Genomic DNA, 20,502 nt, shown 5'->3' on the forward strand with positions numbered 1-20,502 from the left:
TGTGGGGTGTGTGTGGGGGTGTGTGTGCCAGCAGGCACAAACGGTTGGCGGGGTGTTTCTGTGTGTAGGGGAGTGGGGAGATGAGGGGGAGCCGGGGGAGGTGAGAGGGTGTGTGTGTGTGTACATGTGTGTACATGTGTGTGTGTGATGGACCTCCATGTGTGACGGGGCCATTGGGGGTGCCCCCTGCTCCCGTGTCACACCAGGACGTGTTTCCAGGCACTGGGACACGAATCCACGCTGGAAACCCCCACGGAGCACTGTGGTCCCTGTGTGCCCGTGGCAGGGGGCACACCGGGGGTGCACACGCGTGTGCAGGGTGACATTGCAGAGGGAAAGTTTTCCCCGTCGGTGCCGAGGGCTCCTTGGGAAGTTGCCCGGCGAAGGCAGCGAGTGCCCGGCTCCTCCGAGTGATTCATCTCCCGGCGTCGCGCAGAGAAAACTTCACTTGAGCAGCACAAACGTGCTTCTGGAGGGCAATTTCCCCTTTTTAGCGGAGTACAAAAGGCACGTCCTTCCCCCGGCCGGATCTCCCGGCACAGACACACACCTCTGGATGCACGGCGGGGTCGGAGGGATTCAGCCGCGTGATTCATTCACCTTTCTCTCCTTCCCTCCCTCCTTTCTTCCCTCCCTCCCTCCCTCCCTCCCTCCCCGCTGGAGCTTCCAGCGTTCGGCACTTGGAGCTCGGCAATCGCTTCATCTCACCAAAGTGTTGCCATCTCTAAAATTAAAATTCCCTCGTGAGGAATAAACATTTCAAGAGAAGGAGGAAAAAAAACCCCTCCAACTCACATTAAACAGAACTTGAATGAATTATCCCCCTGCTCCACTCTCCCATTCTCCTCCAGGTCAGGAGACTCCCCAAAAAACAAGGGCTCTGCTGCTTTCTGGAGGGTTGCTGGGAAGGGGGTTTGTGGGGGCAGTGAGCTGGGGGCTCCCCCGCGCCCCCTCGGCTGAAAAATAACTCCCAGCAGAAGCAAAGGGGCCGTCGGGTGGGGGGAGCATCCGCCTCCCACTTGCTGAGCGCAGCGCATTGTGTGAGTCCTTTTCTTCACTGAATCATCGAGAACCGCTGCAATTTCCAGTGCTCCACCTGAGCCTGCCTCTCCCTCCGTCCCCCGAAGCCTGACCCCGTGCCGGGCACTGAGCCTGTCCCTGCCACGCTGGCAGGAGCCCTCCAATCTGGGGAGACCACCCCCCCCTCCCCAGGTGCTGCCTCCAGCTCTGGGGCCACCAACAGCAGAAGGACATGGACCTGTTGGAACGGGTCCAGAGGAGGCCATGGGGGTGCTGGGGGGGCTGGAGCCCCTCTGCTGGGAGGGGGGGCTGAGAGAGTTGGGGGGGTTCAGGCCCCAGAAGAAGAAGGCTCCAGGGAGACCTTAGAGCCCCTTCCAGTCCCTCAAGGGGCTCCAGGAGAGATGGGGAGGGACTCTGGATCAGGGAGGGGAGCCATAGGATGAGGGGGAATGGCTTTAAACTAAAAGTGGGGAGATTTAGACTAGATATAAGGAAGATATATTTTATGCTGAGGGTGATGAAACACTTGCCCAGGGAGGTGGTGGATAACCATCCCTGAGGTGTTCAAAGCCAGGTTGGAGGGGGCCGTGATCAACCTGATTGAGTTGAAGATGTCCCTGGTGACTGCAGGGGTGTTGGTCTTTAAGGTGGTCTTTAAAGGTCCCTTCCCAACCCAAACCATTCTGTGATTCTAAGCAGCTCCACCAGAGACTGAAGCCCCAGCCCTGGTGAGGGAATGGAGCTGCCTCCCCTGAGCTGCCTGGGTTGGGGCTCCCGGGATGGTTCTAGGTCTCCTCCGAGTTGGGTTGGGACTTGGTGGGCACTGGTGGTCTCCTGCCTGCCCAGCTCCTCCCTGCCGTGGGGCAGCGTTGGTGCAATGCAGGCAAGCAAATCTGGGGCTTATTTTTAAGGCCAAGCTCGGGGGCCAGGTGACCCCAGGTGACTCAGGGTGGCAGGAGCTGAGGTGGCAGAGCCAGGTACCGACAGCCAGCGAGCCCTCATTGCTGGGGTGGCCGGCGTTTTGGGGCTGCTCTGCCCTCCAGCTGCCATGGCTGTGCCCAAGTGGCCCAGCGGCAGCGATTTTGGCTGCTCCTCTTCATGTGGGGCTGGGTGCTCCTCCATAAAACTCCAGAGCATCCCCTGTGGGGCTCTGTGGGCCACCCTGGCTTGGGAAGAGCGAGCCAGTGGCACCGGACAGGGAGAGCTGCCCCTGCACTGACACCCTCAGGGCCCCGAGCGGACGTGGGGAGACGCAGCTCGGTTCCTCTGTCACCCCCGTGGCCGGCGCTGGGGCTGGTGATGCTCTACACCGTTTTACTTTCGGTCTGTGTTCTTTAGGATTAGTCATTTAATTGTAGGAAAGAGAGTGAATCCGACAAGTGCGTCTTGTGCTCGTGTTTTATTTAGGAAGCTCAACTAGGAGAACTTAAAAAAAAAAAAAAAAGTATATTTTTTTCCTGCTCCCTTCATAAATTACTGACACATTCAGCGCTGAAGGGCCCCGCGTGCTGCCTGGGGATTCATTATCGTCACTTTTAGGGATGTCACTGTCTCTTCCTCTACTCAGGAGTGCGAGGAGCGACGTGTTAATGATGCTTTCAGGGATGCCAAATTCGCGGAGGCATGGATCCGGCGGCCTCGCAGCGGGTGGGAGTCAGAAAGGCTCCTAATTAGGCGCTTTTAGCGCTGGGAGCCTTCTGTCTCGTGAACAGCGAGGGGCACGTGGCAACCGCTGCTTCACCGACCGTGACAGCTTCGGCGCTAAAGCGTGGCCAAGCTTCCAGCAACTTCTCCTAAGGAATGGGTGGGATTTGCCGGCCACTTTGCTCCTTGGCGGCTGGCACCCACCCTGGTCCTTCTCTGTTGTCACCACCAGCAGTGCTGGGGTTCACACGTGTGTTTGGTGAAAGGTTGCAAAGCCTTGGTGCCCCTCTGCTCCCCGCCGTCCATCCCCGTCTGCCGGGTGGGGGGACAGCCGTGGTGCCGGTGGGGGCCGGCGCTGCCCGTCCTGCTCTGGAGAAGGCGTCTCATGGGCTGACGAACCTGAGATTGACCCTTAAGTTTCACCATTCTCAGGTTAGACAGTCCTCGAGGTGCCCCTCTCTTGGGCAGCCGCCGCGCCCCGTGTCCTGTGGTCCACATCTCATGTCCCATGCCATGCGCTTGCCCAGACCCCACCCAGCTTTTGAGAAATTTGGAAGAGAAAGAAGAGTAGCAGCCCCCCAGCTCTGCCTTCCCACTGCGGCACTTCAGCTCCTCTCTCCATCCCAGCTCGACCACTGGGCTCTGCGTGGAAAAGCCCCTTCCCGAAGAGGTGCTGGTGGGAGGCTGTTTTCCCTTGGGGAAGGGGTGTCTGGCAGGGATGAACCCCTGGACAAGGGGACAGTGTGGGGACATTTCCACTGAGGTGGAAATTCCCACCTCAAGCCAAACCGCTGCAGCACATGGGCATCTCCTTTGGTTCAAACCAGACCAGCCAAAGGACTTTGCTCCTGAAGGAACCTGGTCGTGGCCCTGGAGGTTTTGCAACCACAAGGCGAAGGGGAGGACTCGTGCTGCACACACAAACTTCTCCTTGTCCAGCCACCAAAGTGGACGGCAGGAGGTGCCCAGCTTCAGGTAGGGACACAGAGAAAGCAGTTGGTGAGAACCATCTGGGGAGGGACTCGTGATCAGGGAGTGGAGCCATGGGATGAGGGGGAATGGGATTAAACTGAAAGAGGGGAAATTTAGATGAGAAATTAGGAAGAAATTCTTTGCCGTGAGGGTGGTGAGAGCCTGGCCCAGGTTGCCCAGAGAAACTGTGGCTGCCCCATCCTTGGAGGTGTCCAAGGCCAGGTTGGATGGGCCTCGGAGCAACCTGGTCTGGTGGGAGGTGTCCCTGCCCAGGGCAGGGGGTTGGGGCTGGATGATCTTTAAGGTCCCTTCCAACCCAAATCATTCTATGTTTCTATAATCTCCAGTTAAGTCGTGTATATGCTTAACAAGGCGGGGAAGGGGAGCTCTGCCCACCCCACGCCATGCTCCGGAGCAGCCCGGGCTGCGTGTGGTCCTGGGTTCGGTGGTGGCCTCCAGTTAAGTTGTGTACATGCTTAACAAGGCGGGGAAGGGGAAGCAGGGATGGTGACGGCCACCATGGCCATCAGCTGGGCTCTGCCTGTCCCACGCCATGCTCCAGAGCAGCCTGGGCTGCGTGTGGTCCTGGGTTCGGTGGTGGAGGAAAACTTTGGCATTTTCCTCGATGGGAGCAGGGAGGCGGGCAATGATGTGAAATCCCTTTGAAATCCCAGCCCTAGTTCTCTCCTGTGTGGATTTTAAAAAAAAAATAGGTGCATGCCTGGGCTGCAGCCTCTTGGGGAGCACGCGATGGGGGCTGTGCGGAGCAGGAAGGCTGTGCGCCTGCTCCAACAGGCATCGGCTGCAGTTCTACACGTGTAATGAGTTGGGAGCAGTCTCGGGGAGGGAGCACGTGGAGCTGCCCGGCTCCCCCGGTGCACAGGGCTGGGTCTGGCTGTGTGGGGCTGGGTCTGCTTGTGTGGGGCAGGACACTGGGCTCCATGAGTCTGGAGGGGCTGAAATCACCCAGGGCCGGTGTTAAAGGGGGACACAGGGCTCATGGCCATGGTGCTCCCAGGAGCTTGAAGAACCCCCTATGGGGCTGCGGGGGACCGAGGGGGCTGGGCTCAGAGGGGTCTGGGCAGGGGCTGTGGGGTTAGCTCTGCTTTAACCATCTTTGAGAGCTGCCCGTTCCTGGAAACACCACTTACGGAGAGTCTGCCTGCACCCCAGGAAATCCTCTAGCCCCTCACTATCTTCAAATTGCCTTCAAGTTTAATGCCTTCCCTGTGCTGTGATTCCTTGGGCCATCGGTGTCTGAGGCAGGGCAGAGCAGATCCTCCTTCCCCGGGGCTGCGGCCGGCAGCATCCGTGCCAGCGGCAGAGCGTGGCTCTGCAGGGGATGCCCTGGATCTTGAAATCTGGTAACACAAAAATCTTCTGCCTGTCTCCACAGGTAACGGGGAGGGGAGTTCCCCATTGAGCTTCCTAACCCTATGGGATTCTGCAAATCCCTTCTCTGGGGAAGGGGATCTCTGGCTGCCGTTTCCGGCAGCCTCGTGGCAGAGCGATTTGCCCTAAGTGCGAAAAAATGAACGTTAAAAGCCCATCAATTAAAATGAGTGATCTAACTACAAAATCAAAGGGAAGGATTTTTTTTTTCAAGTTCGGCACTGACAAGCTCCGCGCAGGATGTGAGAGGGCCCAGAAAGCTGTCAGAAAAAGGCACAGAGGAATCCGTGATCCGTTTTCAGCCCCTTTCTGGATTTCTTGCTCTGTGTCTCCACAGGTAACGGGGAGGGGAGTTCCCCATTGAGCTTCCTAACCCTATGGGATTCTGCAAATCCCTTCTCTGGGGAAGGGGATCTCTGGCTGCCGTTTCCGGCAGCCTCGTGGCAGAGCGATTTGCCCTAAGTGCGAAAAAATGAACGTTAAAAGCCCATCAATTAAAATGAGTGATCTAACTACAAAATCAAAGGGAAGGATTTTTTTTTTCAAGTTCGGCACTGACAAGCTCCGCGCAGGATGTGAGAGGGCCCAGAAAGCTGTCAGAAAAAGGCACAGAGGAATCCGTGATCCGTTTTCAGCCCCTTTCTGGATTTCTTGCTCTGTTTGGATCCTAACACACTCCTACGTGTATGGTACACACTGAGCCAGATGCACTCTAGGTACCCCACATACTGCCAAGAGAATCTATGTCAACAGAGAGACTCAGGATTCGCCCGGGAGTAAAGGAAAAAAAGGAAATTTTTCAGGCAAGAACTAAGGGGATTGCAGAGCCACAGCACAGCTTTAGCGTCTCGAATAACTCTATGGGAAATCCGTGATCAGCTTTTGGGGGCGGGGGGGTGTTAAACTTTGCATTATGGGCTCGAAAAGACCAAAAGAGGAGAAAAAGCCAAACAGAGTAACTTTCCCTGAGCAAGGTTAAGTTTTAGTAAGTTTGGGATAGAGCAATGAAGGAGCGGCAGGCTCCTCCTGACCTCCCCTGTGGTGAGAAGGAGCCAAGCAGAAAGGCGGTGAGGACTTCCAAGAATAACCAGAAATCACTTCTGCAGAAGGGAGAAGAAGAAGGTGCAGGGCAGCCCCTGCCTTACCTGCCAACCCGCGCCGTCCCCGGGGAGGGGGGGTCAGAGCCCGGCCCCGGCCCCTCTCGCCTGCTCTCCTCCACCCTGCCACCCCCACGCCGGCTTTTATGGCCTTTCTTGTCACCCGGGCTGAGTTGAGCCAATTGCCACACTTTCTGCTGGCTTCCTGTTTGTTCAGCGCGAGCGTCTGTGGTAAAATTTCCATTACACGCTGGACAGGCAGGGCGGCAAAGAGAAGTGAAGCAAAGAAAAAAGCCTAAAAAAAAAAAAAAGAGAGAGAAAAAGAAACCTAACTCTGTGTTTTAGTGGTTCTCTCGACTCATTTGAAAATGAGAAAGTGTCCGGGTGCCGTTAGAAAGAGGGGGAGGTGAGGAGGGATGCCCTGGCTGTGGCAGCTGCAGAGCATCCTCCAGTTCTCGGGTCCAGCCTGGGCATGAATCTGCCCTGGGTTCCCCCCTCCCTGTCCCTGAGGGGATGGAGAGGTCCTGTTCCTCAGTTCAATAAGGAGAAGACCCTCAACTTCCACCCCACTCACCAAAAAAAAGCATGTTTCCTGAAATGCCCCCTCTCTGAATGGAACCAAAGCTCAAGGCAAAGCTCTGGCCAGCCCTGACCGAGGGCTGTGGCACGTGTCTGCAGCCCCTTCCACCCAAAAGCCACCCCAGCTCCATCCAGGCCAAACCCGGAGTGGAGAGCAGCTCCTGTGTCTCACAGCTCTAAGAGAGCAGATCTGGAGGGGAGTGATTTATTTTGATCTTTTGTTATTCCTTGGCAAGCCCAGAAAAGCCGTTCTGGCTGTAGGACAGAGGAAAACAAAGGAGAAGGTGGAAAACGGGCTGCCATGACGATACGGATGCTACCAAAGGATCCAGGCACATCTGAAGCAGCGTTCCTTGGTCTGGAGGGGCACAGCACGTTTTTGTGGGGCTGAAGGAGTGTGTGTACATGGGAGGACACACAGCTGTGGGGCGAGCTGTGCTCCTTGCTGCCTCTCCAAAGGGTGATTTCCATTCGTTGTTGCAGACTCTCCAACAGCTCCTGGCCTGCGTTTCTCCCTCAGCCCCACCAGTGCCCAGTGCTGCCCCTGTCTTTCTCCAGCTCTTTGCTGGGCCCACCGTCAGAAGGTGTAAAACACATGCTGTGTGCTGCTTTCCCAGCTGAAATGGGGGTGAGCAGTGGTAACGGTGGAGGGAGGCAGCCTGGTGACTCAAGGACCAGTGTTTGGTTTGCTGCCTTGGGTGGGACATGGCTTCCTCAGCATCCCTTTCCAGGAGACCCTGCACGTCAGCTGAGGGGCTGTGGAGCTGCAGCCCCAGCTCTTCCTGAGCTCTGTGTGTAAACGCTGTGTTATCCCGGGGCAAAGCTGCAACACCGGAAGCTTGTTGTGCCCCTGGGATCCCTGTGGTGGGAACCATCTCCAAAGCCTCCTCAGCTGCAGCACGTGTGTGCGTGTCCCTCTGCACCAGCAAAGGCAGCGAGGAGGGCGGGAAATGCCACAGGACCAGCACCAGTGGTCAGTGGTGGTCGTTTGTGGGGTGTATTCAGCCAGCTGAGTGACATCCCTCAAACACGGGTCAGAGCTGAGGTCCTGATATTGGAGCAGCTCCCGGTTGCAGCAACTCGGGGTCCTGCCGCAGCAAAGTGGAGATCTCCATCTCACCCCAGCCTGGGCTCTCCTGCAGTCCCCGTGGGACAGACACCCACAGGGAAGCTCTGAGCCCCTCTCCTTCCCTCCACACCTTCCTCTCAGGGCTTTTGTTTTCCTCCCCGTTCATGGCAGAGGGTGTTAAACCCAGCCCGGGGCTGCTCAGGGGCCAAGCAGTACCTGTAATGAACCCGTTAGGGTGGCTCAGAGAGCTTCTCGGAAAGGCAGCGCTGCTCAACCCCCCCCCTTTTCTCTATCGCAGCTATTGTTCGCATGAGAAAGGAAGGGAGGGGGACACTTGCATGTTCTTTGCTTTTTTCTTCCCGTTTATTAAAAGTAGAGAAGGAACACTCGGGGTCCAAGATTTCCTCCTCTGCTCTGGCCACCTGTGTTTGAACGTTGGTGTCTGATGGGCTGCTGATGCACTGCCCCAAACTCGGCAGTGGTGGGATGCTCAGCAGATCCCGGCATGGCAGAGATGGGTGCCCAGCAGAAACCCCACGTCTGCAGCCCATGGGTGCTCCATGCTAAACAGAATCACAGAATATTCATGGTTGGAAGGGACCTTTGAGACCATCGAGTCCAACCAAACCTGCCCTTCCCCGGCACAGCCTGTGGTGCTGCAGAGAAAAAATGACCATCAGTTAAATAATGTGACTCTCTCAATAGTGATCTTCCGGTGGTGGAGTCCGAGTGTGCTGCTGCTTTTGTGCCTAGGACCCTGCAGTTTGTCAGTCATACAAAAATATTATTTCCCATTAATTGATACTGAAACCAATGTGGCAGCAAGAGAGATGAAAACAGCAAATAATTTTGCAAACGTATTTGCTGGGCGCTGGAAAACGAAAGAGCATCTGAGAAGCTCCTGAAGCCCTTGCTGCTGCTTTTCAGGGATGTTGCACGGAGTTTCCTGGTGTATTGTAATTTTACTGGCTAATGAACTGTATAAAACACTCGGGATAAGGCTTAGGAAAAGAAAGCCAGATGAGCTTGAGCTGGCTGCTAAAAGCTACCAAATGTGTGCGTGCAAAACTCTGTGAGGGCCGTTAACCAAACTCCAGCATCCCCAGCCCAATGTGGACAGACCCCTCCAGACATGCAACTTCCCAAAGTGCCACACCCTAAAAATCCCAAATTCTGGAAGCTTAAGCCGCAGACACTGCGGTGGACCCCGGGCGCTTTGGAGCTTTCTATTGAACTCTTTCCCAACCCTTTCTCCTTGCAATTATTCAGTCTATGGGTTAATGGGGTCAAATGTACCTCCGGCGTGCATTTGTTGAGGCTGAATAAAGTCTTTAAAACGTCTTTGATTTTTATAAATGTCTCTGTGGTGAGTGAGCTTGACCGAGGATTGCTTTCAGCAAGAGATGGCGCGAGTTTAACTTAAGGTGTTGGTGAAAAAGTTTCCAGTGGCACCAGGTAAACACCTCAGTGCATAACGGGTCGGAAGCATTGTCTGGTCGCCGCCTCGAATCCTCCTCGTGCAACAGCTTAAAAATACCCCATTTTCCATTGATGTTCTGATACTCGCTTCTGAAAAACCGCCTCTGTTAGCAGAGCTCGGTTTTTAATGCAAACCCCACCAGCAGCTGTTTGCAACAATTTTTCCTCGTTTATAAGACATAGAAATGAAGTATTTTATATATATATATATACATATATATATATATATCTTTTTTTACAATTGGCCAAGATTGTACCCTGCAGGGCTATGGGATGGAGCTGCCAGTTCCAGCGAGGCAGCAGCCAGGTTGCTGCAGGGGCTCGTCAGGGCAGCCCACTCCTGCAATGAATTGCCAAGTTCTCAGATGAACGGTGGGGTGAGTGCGTGGGTTTCAACCCACAATTTCTGCTTCTCTTTCTGTACAAATGGGGAAACAGGCGGGTAGCAAGCTTGAAAGGAAAATGAGTCGTTTGTTCTGACCCGATTGATCACTGGGTCGCTTTCCAGCCCCACCAAGCCCATGAATGGGGCAGCCATCAGCCCTGGAGATGGCTCAGGCCATTACCTCAGGCAGGCAGCAATGAGATATTTCATCTATTTCAAAGAAAACCAAGCCCATCTGCTGCAGAAAGAGAAAATACAACCTGAAAGTTCTCCTCTCAGGTGCTCCTGCCTCGAAATGAATGTTTTTTTCTCTTTGATGGTCAAACAGATATTGTTCTCGGAGGGGTTTTTTTTGTTGGTTTTTTTTTTTCCTCTTTTTCTTTTTTAACCGCTCCAGTCTATTTTTAGTGACGAGGGGATGGTGTTCAAGAGCCTCTGCTGCTGGTCAGATCAGCTGCGGTTTGGGTCGCTACGGATGCTGGGCAAGTCAGGCAAAGCCCATCCTGGTGCTGGGTCTGCAGGTGCTGCCGAGACCAGGGGTCCCGGGGTGGTGGAATGGGACCCCAACTTCTGGGGTGGTGGGGTGGGACCCCATCTATGGTGGGGTCGAGCCCATGGGTGCCTCCTGATAGCCACAAATCAAATGCCTTCGGGAGTATTTTTGGCTACTTCAATGGGAGAGCAGGAAGTGTGGCATTGCCTGGGTGTGTAATGAGAAAAAAGGGTTTATTTATTTTTTTTGTTTTCCTCCAGCTTTCTCCAGCATCCCCATGTTTTGGGGGGGACACTGTGACTGCCTCAGGGGTGGATGTCCTGCAAGATGTCCCTGTGCCCTGCATGGTCCTGGCTGGGCTGGTCAACAGAGGCAGCAAGGTGGAGCTGGAAGGTCTGGGGAGTGCGGCTCTCATCCATGGCAGCCCGGCACCATGCCACAGCTCAATAAAACACCACATATGCTCTTTTTTCCACTTAAAATGGCGTGACTCACATGGGGCTTTTTGGACTGGGGAGGAGAGCAGTGCTGCAGCAGCGGTCACCCCGCTGTGATGCAGCCTCATGGCCGGGGCAGTCTAAGGGAGCCATAGATCGATATCTTGGCCAAAAAAGAGTGGTTTTTTTTAATTCTCGGTCTCACAGCCCGGGCCTGCAAGCGGCCAACATGGCCGGTGCTGGGGAGCACGCCTGCCTCCTGGCCGGGAGGGCAGAAAGACAGAGGCGGGGAGAGGAGCCGCCCGCCTCCCACACAGTGTTTCCGACTTGGCGTGTTTGCTGCCAACAGTTTGTCGCAAATAAAAGAAATTATATCTTGTAGCGCTCGCAATGGCGGGGTGGGGGAGAGAGGCCTGATGGACCCTCCGGATCATGGCCACGGGAGGCTGAGGGGATCCAAAATGGCGCCATGACCCGGGGACAAGGGCAATGGCGGCAGAGACAAGAGCAATGGTGGTGGGGCCAAGGGCAGTGGAGGCAGTGACGAGGCCACCTAGGGTTGAGGCCACTAGACACAGCATTTGTTGCTAAACTCACCATCGCCATCTCAAGCAGGGCACAGAGAAAGAGGGGAGGGGAAGGCACCATGTTTTGGGGTGGCGGGAGCAGCCCGCCCTAGGGGAAGCGTTGTTGTGGGCGTGTGACTGGTTTGCTGAGGTAAAATACGGTGGCAAAACCTGGGTTTGGTGGGACGAAATGTGGATGTGCTGAGGGAAAATGTTGATGTTCTGAGGGAAAATGTGGATGTGTGGAGGTCAAGTGCAGATCTGAGGAAAAATGTGGATCTGCTGAGGGAAAGTGCAAATCTTCTGAGGCAAAATATGATCTACTGGGTAAATATGCAGATCTGCTGAGGAAAAGCGTGGATCTGAGAAAAAACATGGTTCTGAGGAATAACGTGGACCTGCTGAGGAAGAATGCAGATATTCAGAGGAAAATTATGGATGTACTCGGTTAAAAGCAAGGATTTTCCCGAATGCAAATGTCTCCGGGATCGCTCTCCATGCCAGGAGAACCTAAGCTTCTCACAGTGTGGAAGAAGGTCCTGGAGACCTTTGGGCTGTGTGGTCCCTGCAGCCATGCCCATGGGACAGGGTGTAGGTCACCTGGACCTTAATGCGGTGGCAAGGGGGACCACGCCACACTCTGCAGGGCCATCACGGGTGTGCCAGCCACTGGCCGTGGGTGCTGGGGACTGCCTCAGTGCGTGGGTGGCATTCAGCAGCCTGGAAGTTCTGCAAAACAAGACGTGGCAGTCTGAGGCTCTGGTGATGCCTCCTCCTCCCCACAGCCTTCACACCCCAATTTTTGTCTTCCTCTCCTATGGCTGAGTATCCTACAGCTGCTGTCCCATCACAGGCTCACTGGGGTCATGGGATGGTCCATGGGTGCATTGCATCCTCTGACGCTCTACATGGTGGGTCACAGCCTCATTGTGTCCAGTTCTTCTCCATCCACCTATCTCCTGGGCTGCTTCCTACATGTTATCCATCAAGGGCTCTTATCAGGAGTCCAGAGAGGCTGCATCCATCATGTTTCAAGGAGTTTGGGTGTGTGGACTGGGATAAAGGATGTTGGGGGAGAAGAGGTGCTTTGCCCCTTGCTCCTCCCCAAGGAAATATTGTGGGATCCCCACCCCTATGGTGGACCCTGGGTGCAAACGCTGCTTGAGATCCATACAGTTCTGTGGCCAACACCACTACTCAAACATCATCTGCTGGAGCTTTATGCGTGAAGGATGATGGTGGCATTCATGGGGTTCAGCATGGTCTAGAAAGAAGATACTGGGCTCCTCCAGCACTGAGCTCCTGCACTGGGGGCTGCAGCCCAGAAGAAGGACTCTGGGTGCAGACCTGCTCCTCCATGGACCTGGCGATGCTGCTGTCCCTTGTCCCACCACTGCTCACCTGGTGCCCCAGTCAAAAACCCCTGTGTCTGCCCATCCTCCTGTGTTTGTGCTTATGAGCTCTCCTTCCACCTACGCAAGGAGCTATTTTTAGCAGACACTAATCAAGTGTCAGTGCTGGCTCTGAGCGTGGCTTTCAAGCCGAGGGCTCATGCTTTCGCCGAGCACTTGCAGGAACTCAGGCGTGTGTTTTCTTTTAAATTTAGTGGAGAATTTATACAACATGCCGCAGAGTGGTGGCAGCTATTTCGGGCTCATCACACCTGAGCCCACACCGAGTTATCACCAGGCGACTCTCCATTTGGGCAAGAGCCTGGCAGAACATCCCCCTCCTGGCCCTGCTCTCCTTGCTGCTGGCCATGCCTGCCTGTCCTAACCCCTCTGGAGCTGGCTCTGAGCCAGGGATGCACAGCCAAGGGGTAGGTTTGCTCCTCTTGGCCCATTTATCTCCAGCAGAAGGATGTTGCGTTGGTACTTTGAATCATGCAGGAAAGGAAAATACTCTGTGTTCAGCCACAGGGGTCACCGCCTCCTGTGACTAAATCCACCTTGTGGGGCTGGCCGGCTCCTCTTCCGCTGAGGTTACTCTGGCCTGCTAACAGCTTCCTGGAGACCGTTACGAGACCTGCTCCTCACCACGTCTTCAGCAGCTCTGATTCAGCAAGAGCACGCTGGTGTTCGGGTGAGCTGTGTTTCACTTCGGCTGCTGAACTGAAACAGGGGCTTGGTGCTTCTTAAATTAAAGTGTGATGTGATGCGAGCTGAACTTTTCTGCGCAGATATGAAGAGCTGCCCCTCCTTGGGTACCAACCCTTCATTTGGATCCAGACCATGGTAGTTCCTCCCAGGTGCAAGGCAGGAAGAGAAGGGAGCTGGGGAATTGGGAGTGGTGGGTTTTTCTCCTGCTCACAGCCCTGCTGCAAGCAGGAGACCTGGGTCTGGGATGGGGGTTACCCTGTCCTTGCAGAGAGGCCACAGGGTGCTCTCTGTCCCCACCAGCTCCCATGAGATGAAGGCACCAGACAGAACGAGCACATCCCGTAGGGCAGGCTCTCTCTGGGGTGTAGGAGCTTCATTGTTCACTGAAGAGAAAAAACAACCAGCACAGAAAGAGAGACAGAAGAAGGGCTCCAGGGCTGCAGGGTCATCCTGCTCCTCAACAGCAGGGTCTCGATCTCCTGCCACCGCTTGTGGCATGTCCTCCCCGAGGGCAGCAGTCCCAAAGGGCTGCGAATCCTTCTGAGTGTAACAAAGAATGACTCCATTCAAGAAAACCAGAGAAAAAATTTATTATTTTTCTTTATAAAATATCTCCAATAAGTTATATAGGCAAATATTTAAATTAAAATAAATTAACTCCGCTCTATGCCGGGACACGCGACTGTCCACAAAGTCAAACTAGGATTTATGTTTCTTTGAAAAAATATGCCCTAGATCTCCAATGTAAGATTTGAAAAAAATATCTATGCTCGGTGAGGAGGGAGGAGGAATCTCTGCGATGGACAGAAGGGGGTTAAGGTGCGGTGCTGAAGCTGCCTGGCGCCAGTGGCATCTCCACATCCAGCTAAGTGCTAAGAGCATCTTCATCGTCGCTCCAGTCGGGAGGAGCGTCCGTCCCGAAGTACCGATCGCCAAAGTTCCCTGTGGGGAGAAAGAGATGTAGTTGAGGTGCAGCTCTGCAGGGAGCCCTGGGACCCATCCTCCAGCCTTCCCTCATCCTGGCCCACAAGGAAACAAAACCAGGTTGATCCAACAGCTTGAACAGCTCTAAAACTCGTGTAAACAGCAAAACTGGAGCAGCCCGGAGGCTGTTTTAGCACCCGGTGGCAGGGGTGTTTCCTGGCACAGCAGAGGTGAGGACAGAAGAACGGGGTGAGATTGTTTTGGATGAGCGTGCCTTGGATGAGCTTGTTTAAGGTGACAGCTCAGGGAATGAGGTGGGCACAGATCTGCTCCAGACGTCCCAGCCCAGCTTCTCTACCTGGGGCCAGAGGAGGCTCGTGTGGCCTGTGGAATGACTCCCTCTGCCAACAAGGTTACAGCTGCCTGACAGCTCTCAGAGCACACACGTTGATCCCAACACCCATGTGGCAGTAGGACCCAGGAGAGGCGATAGGTCCCCGGGTAAAATAAGGCCAGATCTAAGCTTCTGCTAACAACCAGGGCTTCACCTCCTCTGGTGAGTGGGCCAGAAGCACTGAAAATTCCCTGCAACAGCTCATCCCTACCCAGATACTCACCGATGCCGGGGATTATCCGGAAAAGGTCATTCACCTTCTTGTCCACAGCTGTGGTGATGATCTTCACCCGGGGGAAAGCGTAGGCGACTGAGTGGACACCCATCTCAGCCATAAGCAGGGAGAGGAGGAAGATCTTGTCTTCTGGGACGTCATGATCCTACAGGAAAGGCACAGAGAGAGCCTGGAGATGCATGGGCTGAGGAGTAGGATAAAGGGTATCTAAGGCAGGGGCAGCACTCAAGGGCCTTTCTGGGGCCATTATCTCTCCTCCCCACTTTGCGACCAGCTGGGGTTACTGGGCACAGCACCAAGAATCCAACTAAATCCAGGCTCTTACTACCCGAGGAAGGAGTGACTTTGTCAGTGTCTGGTCATGGAGTCACCCCATCTTGGGCTCCTTCATTAGGAGGAGACAGTGTCAGCGCAAAGCCCCTCGGCGTGGCTGCGGTGGGCGTTTTGCCCATTATTTGGGGGCGAACCACCCGCCCTCTGCAGCGTGCCCCACACCCTCCGTACCAGCAGAACCCGCACGGCCATCATGGCGGCTGCACCCGTGGAGACCGTGCAGTCCATCAGGATGACGTGGTCTTCGCTGATGTCCTTCGGCAGCCGCAGGTAGTGGAGCTGGGGAAGGGGAAGAGAGATCAGCTTAGAGGCTGCAGACTCAAGGCAAAGGGAGCCACCTGAGCCCTTCTCTTAGAGAGGTGAAGGATCTTTCACGCCTCTCTATCTCTGGGACCCCATCTATCCCCTTGGGGCCAGGTGCTGGTGCAGACTCTTGGAGAGCAAACAAGCCCCTGCCTTCACAAACATGCCAGCAAAGCCCACTTGAGAAGCTTTCAAAGTACTCGCTTTCTGAGCCATCATCCCCCTGCCAAGACCTACCCTCGTATCACTCTCAGGAGATACCTGAGTCACCCCTGCCCGCAGGCTAATGCCAGGAGGTGCCCTCGGTAGCCCAGGGCCACAGGTCTTACCTCCGGCTCGCCCGTGTTGCAGTTGGTCTGGATGAGGATGGTCCCGATGCGGACGTCCTTGCAAACCGCCCGCAGCGCTGGCTCCATGGTCTCTCCCGCTCGCAGGATGGACACCCCGGTGATCTGCAGCACACAGCCAGGGTGACCGGGGAGGCACGGCGCAGGAGGTGCGTGCCACCCCAGTATGGCATTGGGCATGGAATTCCAATATGGACGGGCAACCCCAAAGCACATCCCTTCCCAGGCTGCCTCCCTCAACGGGAGGCCAACAGCGCCACGGTGACACTGCTGGTGGCAGTCCTGGCCACCCACTGACATGTTGCCTGTCCCAATGACACAGGGTGTCGTATTCAGGACAGCAGGCACCAAACCCAGGCCTGATGGAAGCCCCAAGAAGCCAGGGGTGTCCTTCCCCTGCATCTACAGGGATGGAGGCCAGTGGGGCAGGGCTGAATAGTACCTTTTGCTTCCACTTACTTGCTTTCCGCTGTATGTTCTCCCTTCGTAGTCCTGTCCTTGAGGGGTCTGGACCGTGCAACTCTACAAAAACCATGTGAGAAGCGTTACCAGGGGCTCTGATGAGGCTCACAGAGGAGACCAGCTGAAGGCTGGGCTGGCCCCTTGCAAAACAAGGCTGGACGAAGGGTTGTTACCCAGAGCCACCCCATTGCTCCATGGTCTAGGGGAGTCCTGCCTCTTTTTAAGCCAGAAAGAAGGGGCTGATACACGGGGAAGGCTGGAGAAGCAGCGCCAGGACTGTCCCAGCTCCTGGCAGTTATGGGTTCGGAATGGGAGAGGACACACAGTGGCTGCTGCCCACCCTCCCAGCTACACCCCTCAACCCACCTGGAACGGGAGCAAGGAGAGCGCGTGCTCAATCAGCAACCGCATCAGCCTCTTGGAGTAGAAAATGAACTCATCCCTGCTGGTCTCCTTGTTTCTAGAGGGGAGGGAAAGGCGATGTAAGACCAAAATGTGCCCCCGGAGATGCTGACAGGGGTCAGAGGCTGCGAGGAGAAGGGCAGCCCCTGCCCCTCTCTGGCTGCCAGCACTTTGTTTGTATCGGGTCCACCATCCGAGCCTGAAGTCGTGATGGCAGTTTTCAGGTAAAAGGCAGAAAAATTGTTGGCAAGACCACGGAGCACTCACAGCTCACACTCCCAGGGCCCACCACCATCTATCCTGTCCCATGTCCCCCAGGTCATGAGGACAGGGCACAAGTGGGACTGGGAGTCCAACGCAAACTGAGCCCACCCCAGCCAGCAGCCAAACCCCACCCCACCCCAGGAGACCACAGTGGTGGGGGCTTTACCTGATGATGGTGTGCATGCCCCTCACCTGAGGGGTGCTCTTCAGCACACTGAGGGTCTGAGGAAGGGGGTGGCACTGGTGGGCAGAGGCCAGGGCGGCCCTGAAAACCAAACACAAGGTCAGAAGGTCTCTGGGCAAGGCTGCCCGAGGGCTGGTGCACAGCACACGGCCAGAGCCATCCTCCCAGATGTCATCTCACACTGCAAATACACACCAAGGCCATCTGAGCTGGGCCCCCGTGATGGCTAAGGGACCTGCTCCCATGAATGGGGCAGGCAGTGGGTGGTTGGTGGAGCCAAGGGGACCTCACAGCCCAAGGACCTGCCCTTCCTGCTGGGCAGCTGACCTGTGGTTGGCCCGTCTTGGTTTCCACTGGTTGGGAAGAAAGTGGGGAAAAAAATCAAACCCTTCTCCTGCTAAGGAGTCTTATCTGGTGGTGGATCCTGAACTCAGGTGGTGAGGAGGAGCTGTTATGGTTGTCTCTGTGCTACAAGTGCCAGATGTCACCAGGAACAAGACAAGCAGCAAGGCCTGTGGCACTGGGACTCAGCTCAATGTGGAGCCAGGCTACAAGGAGACCATTTCAGAGAGCGCCCGGCCCATTCAAGGATCGTCAGATCGACACCAAATTGGGAACAGCTTGAAGACTTTACGGCTGGACAGGACTGGCTTTGTGTGACTCATCTCCACAAAACTAATAGGGTTGGGAGCTATTCTTGGATCAAGGGAACACCATTCACGGGGAAGCGCACAATGGAGCCCCATTAGTCACCTCTCTCTTTGAGAGCGGCAGTAATGAGATGAAGGTCACATCTATTTGGCTTCCACAAGGCTGGACAGGATGGACAAGTGACTTTGTCTGGGAGGAGGGCTGGGGTCCGAAAGCCACACGTCAGATCACACATGTGCCAGCGGCTGCATCCCGGTCAGAGAGATGTTGGGGAGGAGGAGAAGAGAGCAAACAAATGAAAGCACCAGGCGATTAAGATTTCAAATCAAGCAGAAACCTGGATTAAATGCACACACACAAACACAGAGAGGCAGACAAGCAGAGAAGAAGACAGAGAAGATGACTGGGTAGGAATGGAGGAGGGCAGAGCGAGATGACTTGAGGCCTCCATCCACATAGCCATCTCCTGGTCTTGGCTGACCAACACCAAACGAGACATTCCCAAGGCCTGTGGGTACTTAAGGGCTCCTTCTTGCTTTTGCCAGCTCCCGTCCTGCGTAGCAGCGAAGAGCCCCTTGGCAGGGGATGCTCCTGAGAGCTGAGACAGCTCGTGGCTGTGCAGAGAACATGGGATGGGTTGTGCTCCCATCGCAGGCAGAGCCTGGCTGGGCTGTGGCCGAGCCCAGCGTGGTCCCACCACCCGCAGACCCCACCGCCGGCTGGGGACAAGCAGCCCTCAAGGCCCCGGACCTGCTGTCAGTGAAGCGAGCTCTTGTTAGTCACCACAACTCGGGTTAGCTGCCTTGGGAGATGCTCCCACAGCCCCCCCCTCCTTCCTCCTGCCACACCTGGCCTGGGGACCGATTTTGGGGGCACAGCTACCATCCAGCCCTGCCTAAACCCCTCCTGACCCCAGGGATACAGACCCAGATGGTGGGTGATGACCCTCAGCCCTGCCTTTGGTGGATGCTGGTGCCTGCACAGGGGCTGTCTGCTTGCCTGCTTCTAGCCAGGGGAGGGCAGAAACCAGCCCCCCAACACAGAGCCACACACCAACTCATGGCCTCAGCTGGCTTTGCTAAGGTGCCAAACTGCTGTCCCTCAAAGCAGAGGAGCCACGAGGGTCATAGCCCACTGGGCTGTCTCCTACCCACCACAACCCACCCAGGGGGCACAGGTCTGAGCTTGCCACTTCTCCCTCCATCACTGCCAGCCCCATGTCACAGCATCCCACCAGGCCAGCGGGATGGGCAGCCCCTCTCCCACCCTGGTCCTGGTGGTGTCACCCAGCTCCTGCTCCCCGCCACCGACACCAGCAAGCTCTCCTACCCCTGAGAGCAGTCCCTGCCTGCTTGGGAACACCTCCCCTGCACCCCGAGCTGTCAACAGCCCCCAGGAAAACACTGTCAGCATTTTGTCACCCAGTTTTCCACACCTTCCTGTGACACCCGCGCAGGGGCTGGTGCTCAGTGCGGGGATGGATGTCACCCTGCTTGGGTCCCTGTCCCTGACAGCCCAGGGAAGCTGCTCAGTGCTGTCCCCACGGAGCTTTCCTGGGGAGGGGGTCACAGCAGCAGGTCTCATTTTTGGGCTGGGGATAAAGATGGTCTCTCCGGTCCCCCCCACCTCGGTTTTCCCTGCACAGCCCCAGCAAAGCAGGACCCCCGTGAGCTGGGTTAGTAAGGCGGCTCACACTGCACAGCCCTCGCCCCCGGTCCCCGCCGTTAGTGTCACAACCCAAACACGGCCGTTAGCGTTTGTCTCCTCACATATCCCAGCGCAGCTTCCTCTGGTCACCAGGTGGGAGGGACGTTCAGGGGAGACAAGACAGGAAACACGAAGAGTTTAAGGGCAGAGGGACAAACACGACATGAAACAAAGGAAAAAGCACTGTCATTAGTCAAAGGGGGGAAAAAAAAGCCCTAATTGATCTATGGCTCTTGGACCTGCCCAGCGACTGGGCCATCGCCATAAAGACCCCAGTGCTCCTCCCTTGGTGACCAAGTCATGGCACGGCACCGGTTCCACGGGAGGAAAGCTCCATCTGCTCTCACTGCCCCAGAGTCACAGCAGGGACACTGTCACATCTCTGTCCCAAGTGGTACCAGACAGCAACAGCTCTCAGAACCCGGAGAGAGATGCCCAGCCCTTGTCCAGGGCTCTGCTGCAATCCCAGAGCAAGCGCAGGCGCTCAAGGCCAAGCTTTCAAAAACCTTCATCCAACCTACACCACACCAACACAAACTGTGGGCTCACAGGCGTGTCCATCTCCTGGCACACTGGAGAGAGGATCTGCTCAAGCCTGGAAGACCTTGGAAAGCCGAGAGCACCAGGAACACGGGCAGAAACCTGGTTCTGCACTGAAAATCACCATCTGCCGGGAAGACCTTCCTTCCCCCCCTGAGCTGACCTGGACCTGCCTTGGGATCTCCATCCCTTGGAGAGGGGCTGCAGGTTGTGGCAGAGGGAAGAGCCCAGCCTCTCTGGCAGCCACCCTGTGTCACCTGTGGTGAAATCCCTTGCCAGGAGGGACAGAGGGAGCAGGTCTCTGCCGCCAGGACCTGCCGGCAGCCCGCCTGTGACAGCAACGCTTCCTGTCCCTCCCCCTGCCAGGCAGGACCGCGACGGAAAATGCAGAAGGGCAGCACGTCAAGAAAACGTCTCACTTTTGGAAACTTATTTTTTCCCCCCCAGAACAAAAGCTTTAAAGGCAAAAAAAGAAAAAAAAAAAAAGAAAAAAAAAAAAAAAAAAAAAAAAAAAAAAAAAAAAA

General features: G+C 55.7%; 1 protein-coding gene across 2 annotated transcripts in view; it reads right to left on the reverse strand.

Annotated features, from left to right (window-relative positions):
* Positions 1-13,797: 13,797 nt before the first annotated feature.
* UCKL1 (uridine-cytidine kinase 1-like 1) overlaps positions 13,798-20,502 on the reverse strand; it is an 18,330-nt gene continuing 11,625 nt past the window's right edge. The window contains exons 8-15 of one of the 2 annotated variants that reach the window (XM_014956765.1): positions 19,501-19,520; positions 17,063-17,161; positions 16,597-16,690; positions 16,228-16,290; positions 15,751-15,873; positions 15,290-15,397; positions 14,774-14,930; positions 13,798-14,174 (exon numbers count right to left, since the gene is read on the reverse strand). In XM_014956765.1, the coding sequence (XP_014812251.1) occupies positions 14,098-14,174; positions 14,774-14,930; positions 15,290-15,397; positions 15,751-15,873; positions 16,228-16,290; positions 16,597-16,690; positions 17,063-17,161; positions 19,501-19,520 (741 nt within the window). In that variant the 3' untranslated portion in view covers positions 13,798-14,097. The remainder of the gene's footprint in view (positions 14,175-14,773; positions 14,931-15,289; positions 15,398-15,750; positions 15,874-16,227; positions 16,291-16,596; positions 16,691-17,062; positions 17,162-19,500; positions 19,521-20,502) is intronic. The other variant, XM_014956771.1, reaches the window with a different exon arrangement.

Source organism: Calidris pugnax, unplaced genomic scaffold (assembly GCF_001431845.1).
Source record: "Calidris pugnax isolate Ruff unplaced genomic scaffold, ASM143184v1 scaffold50, whole genome shotgun sequence".
Classification (NCBI taxonomy): Eukaryota; Metazoa; Chordata; class Aves; order Charadriiformes; family Scolopacidae; genus Calidris; species Calidris pugnax.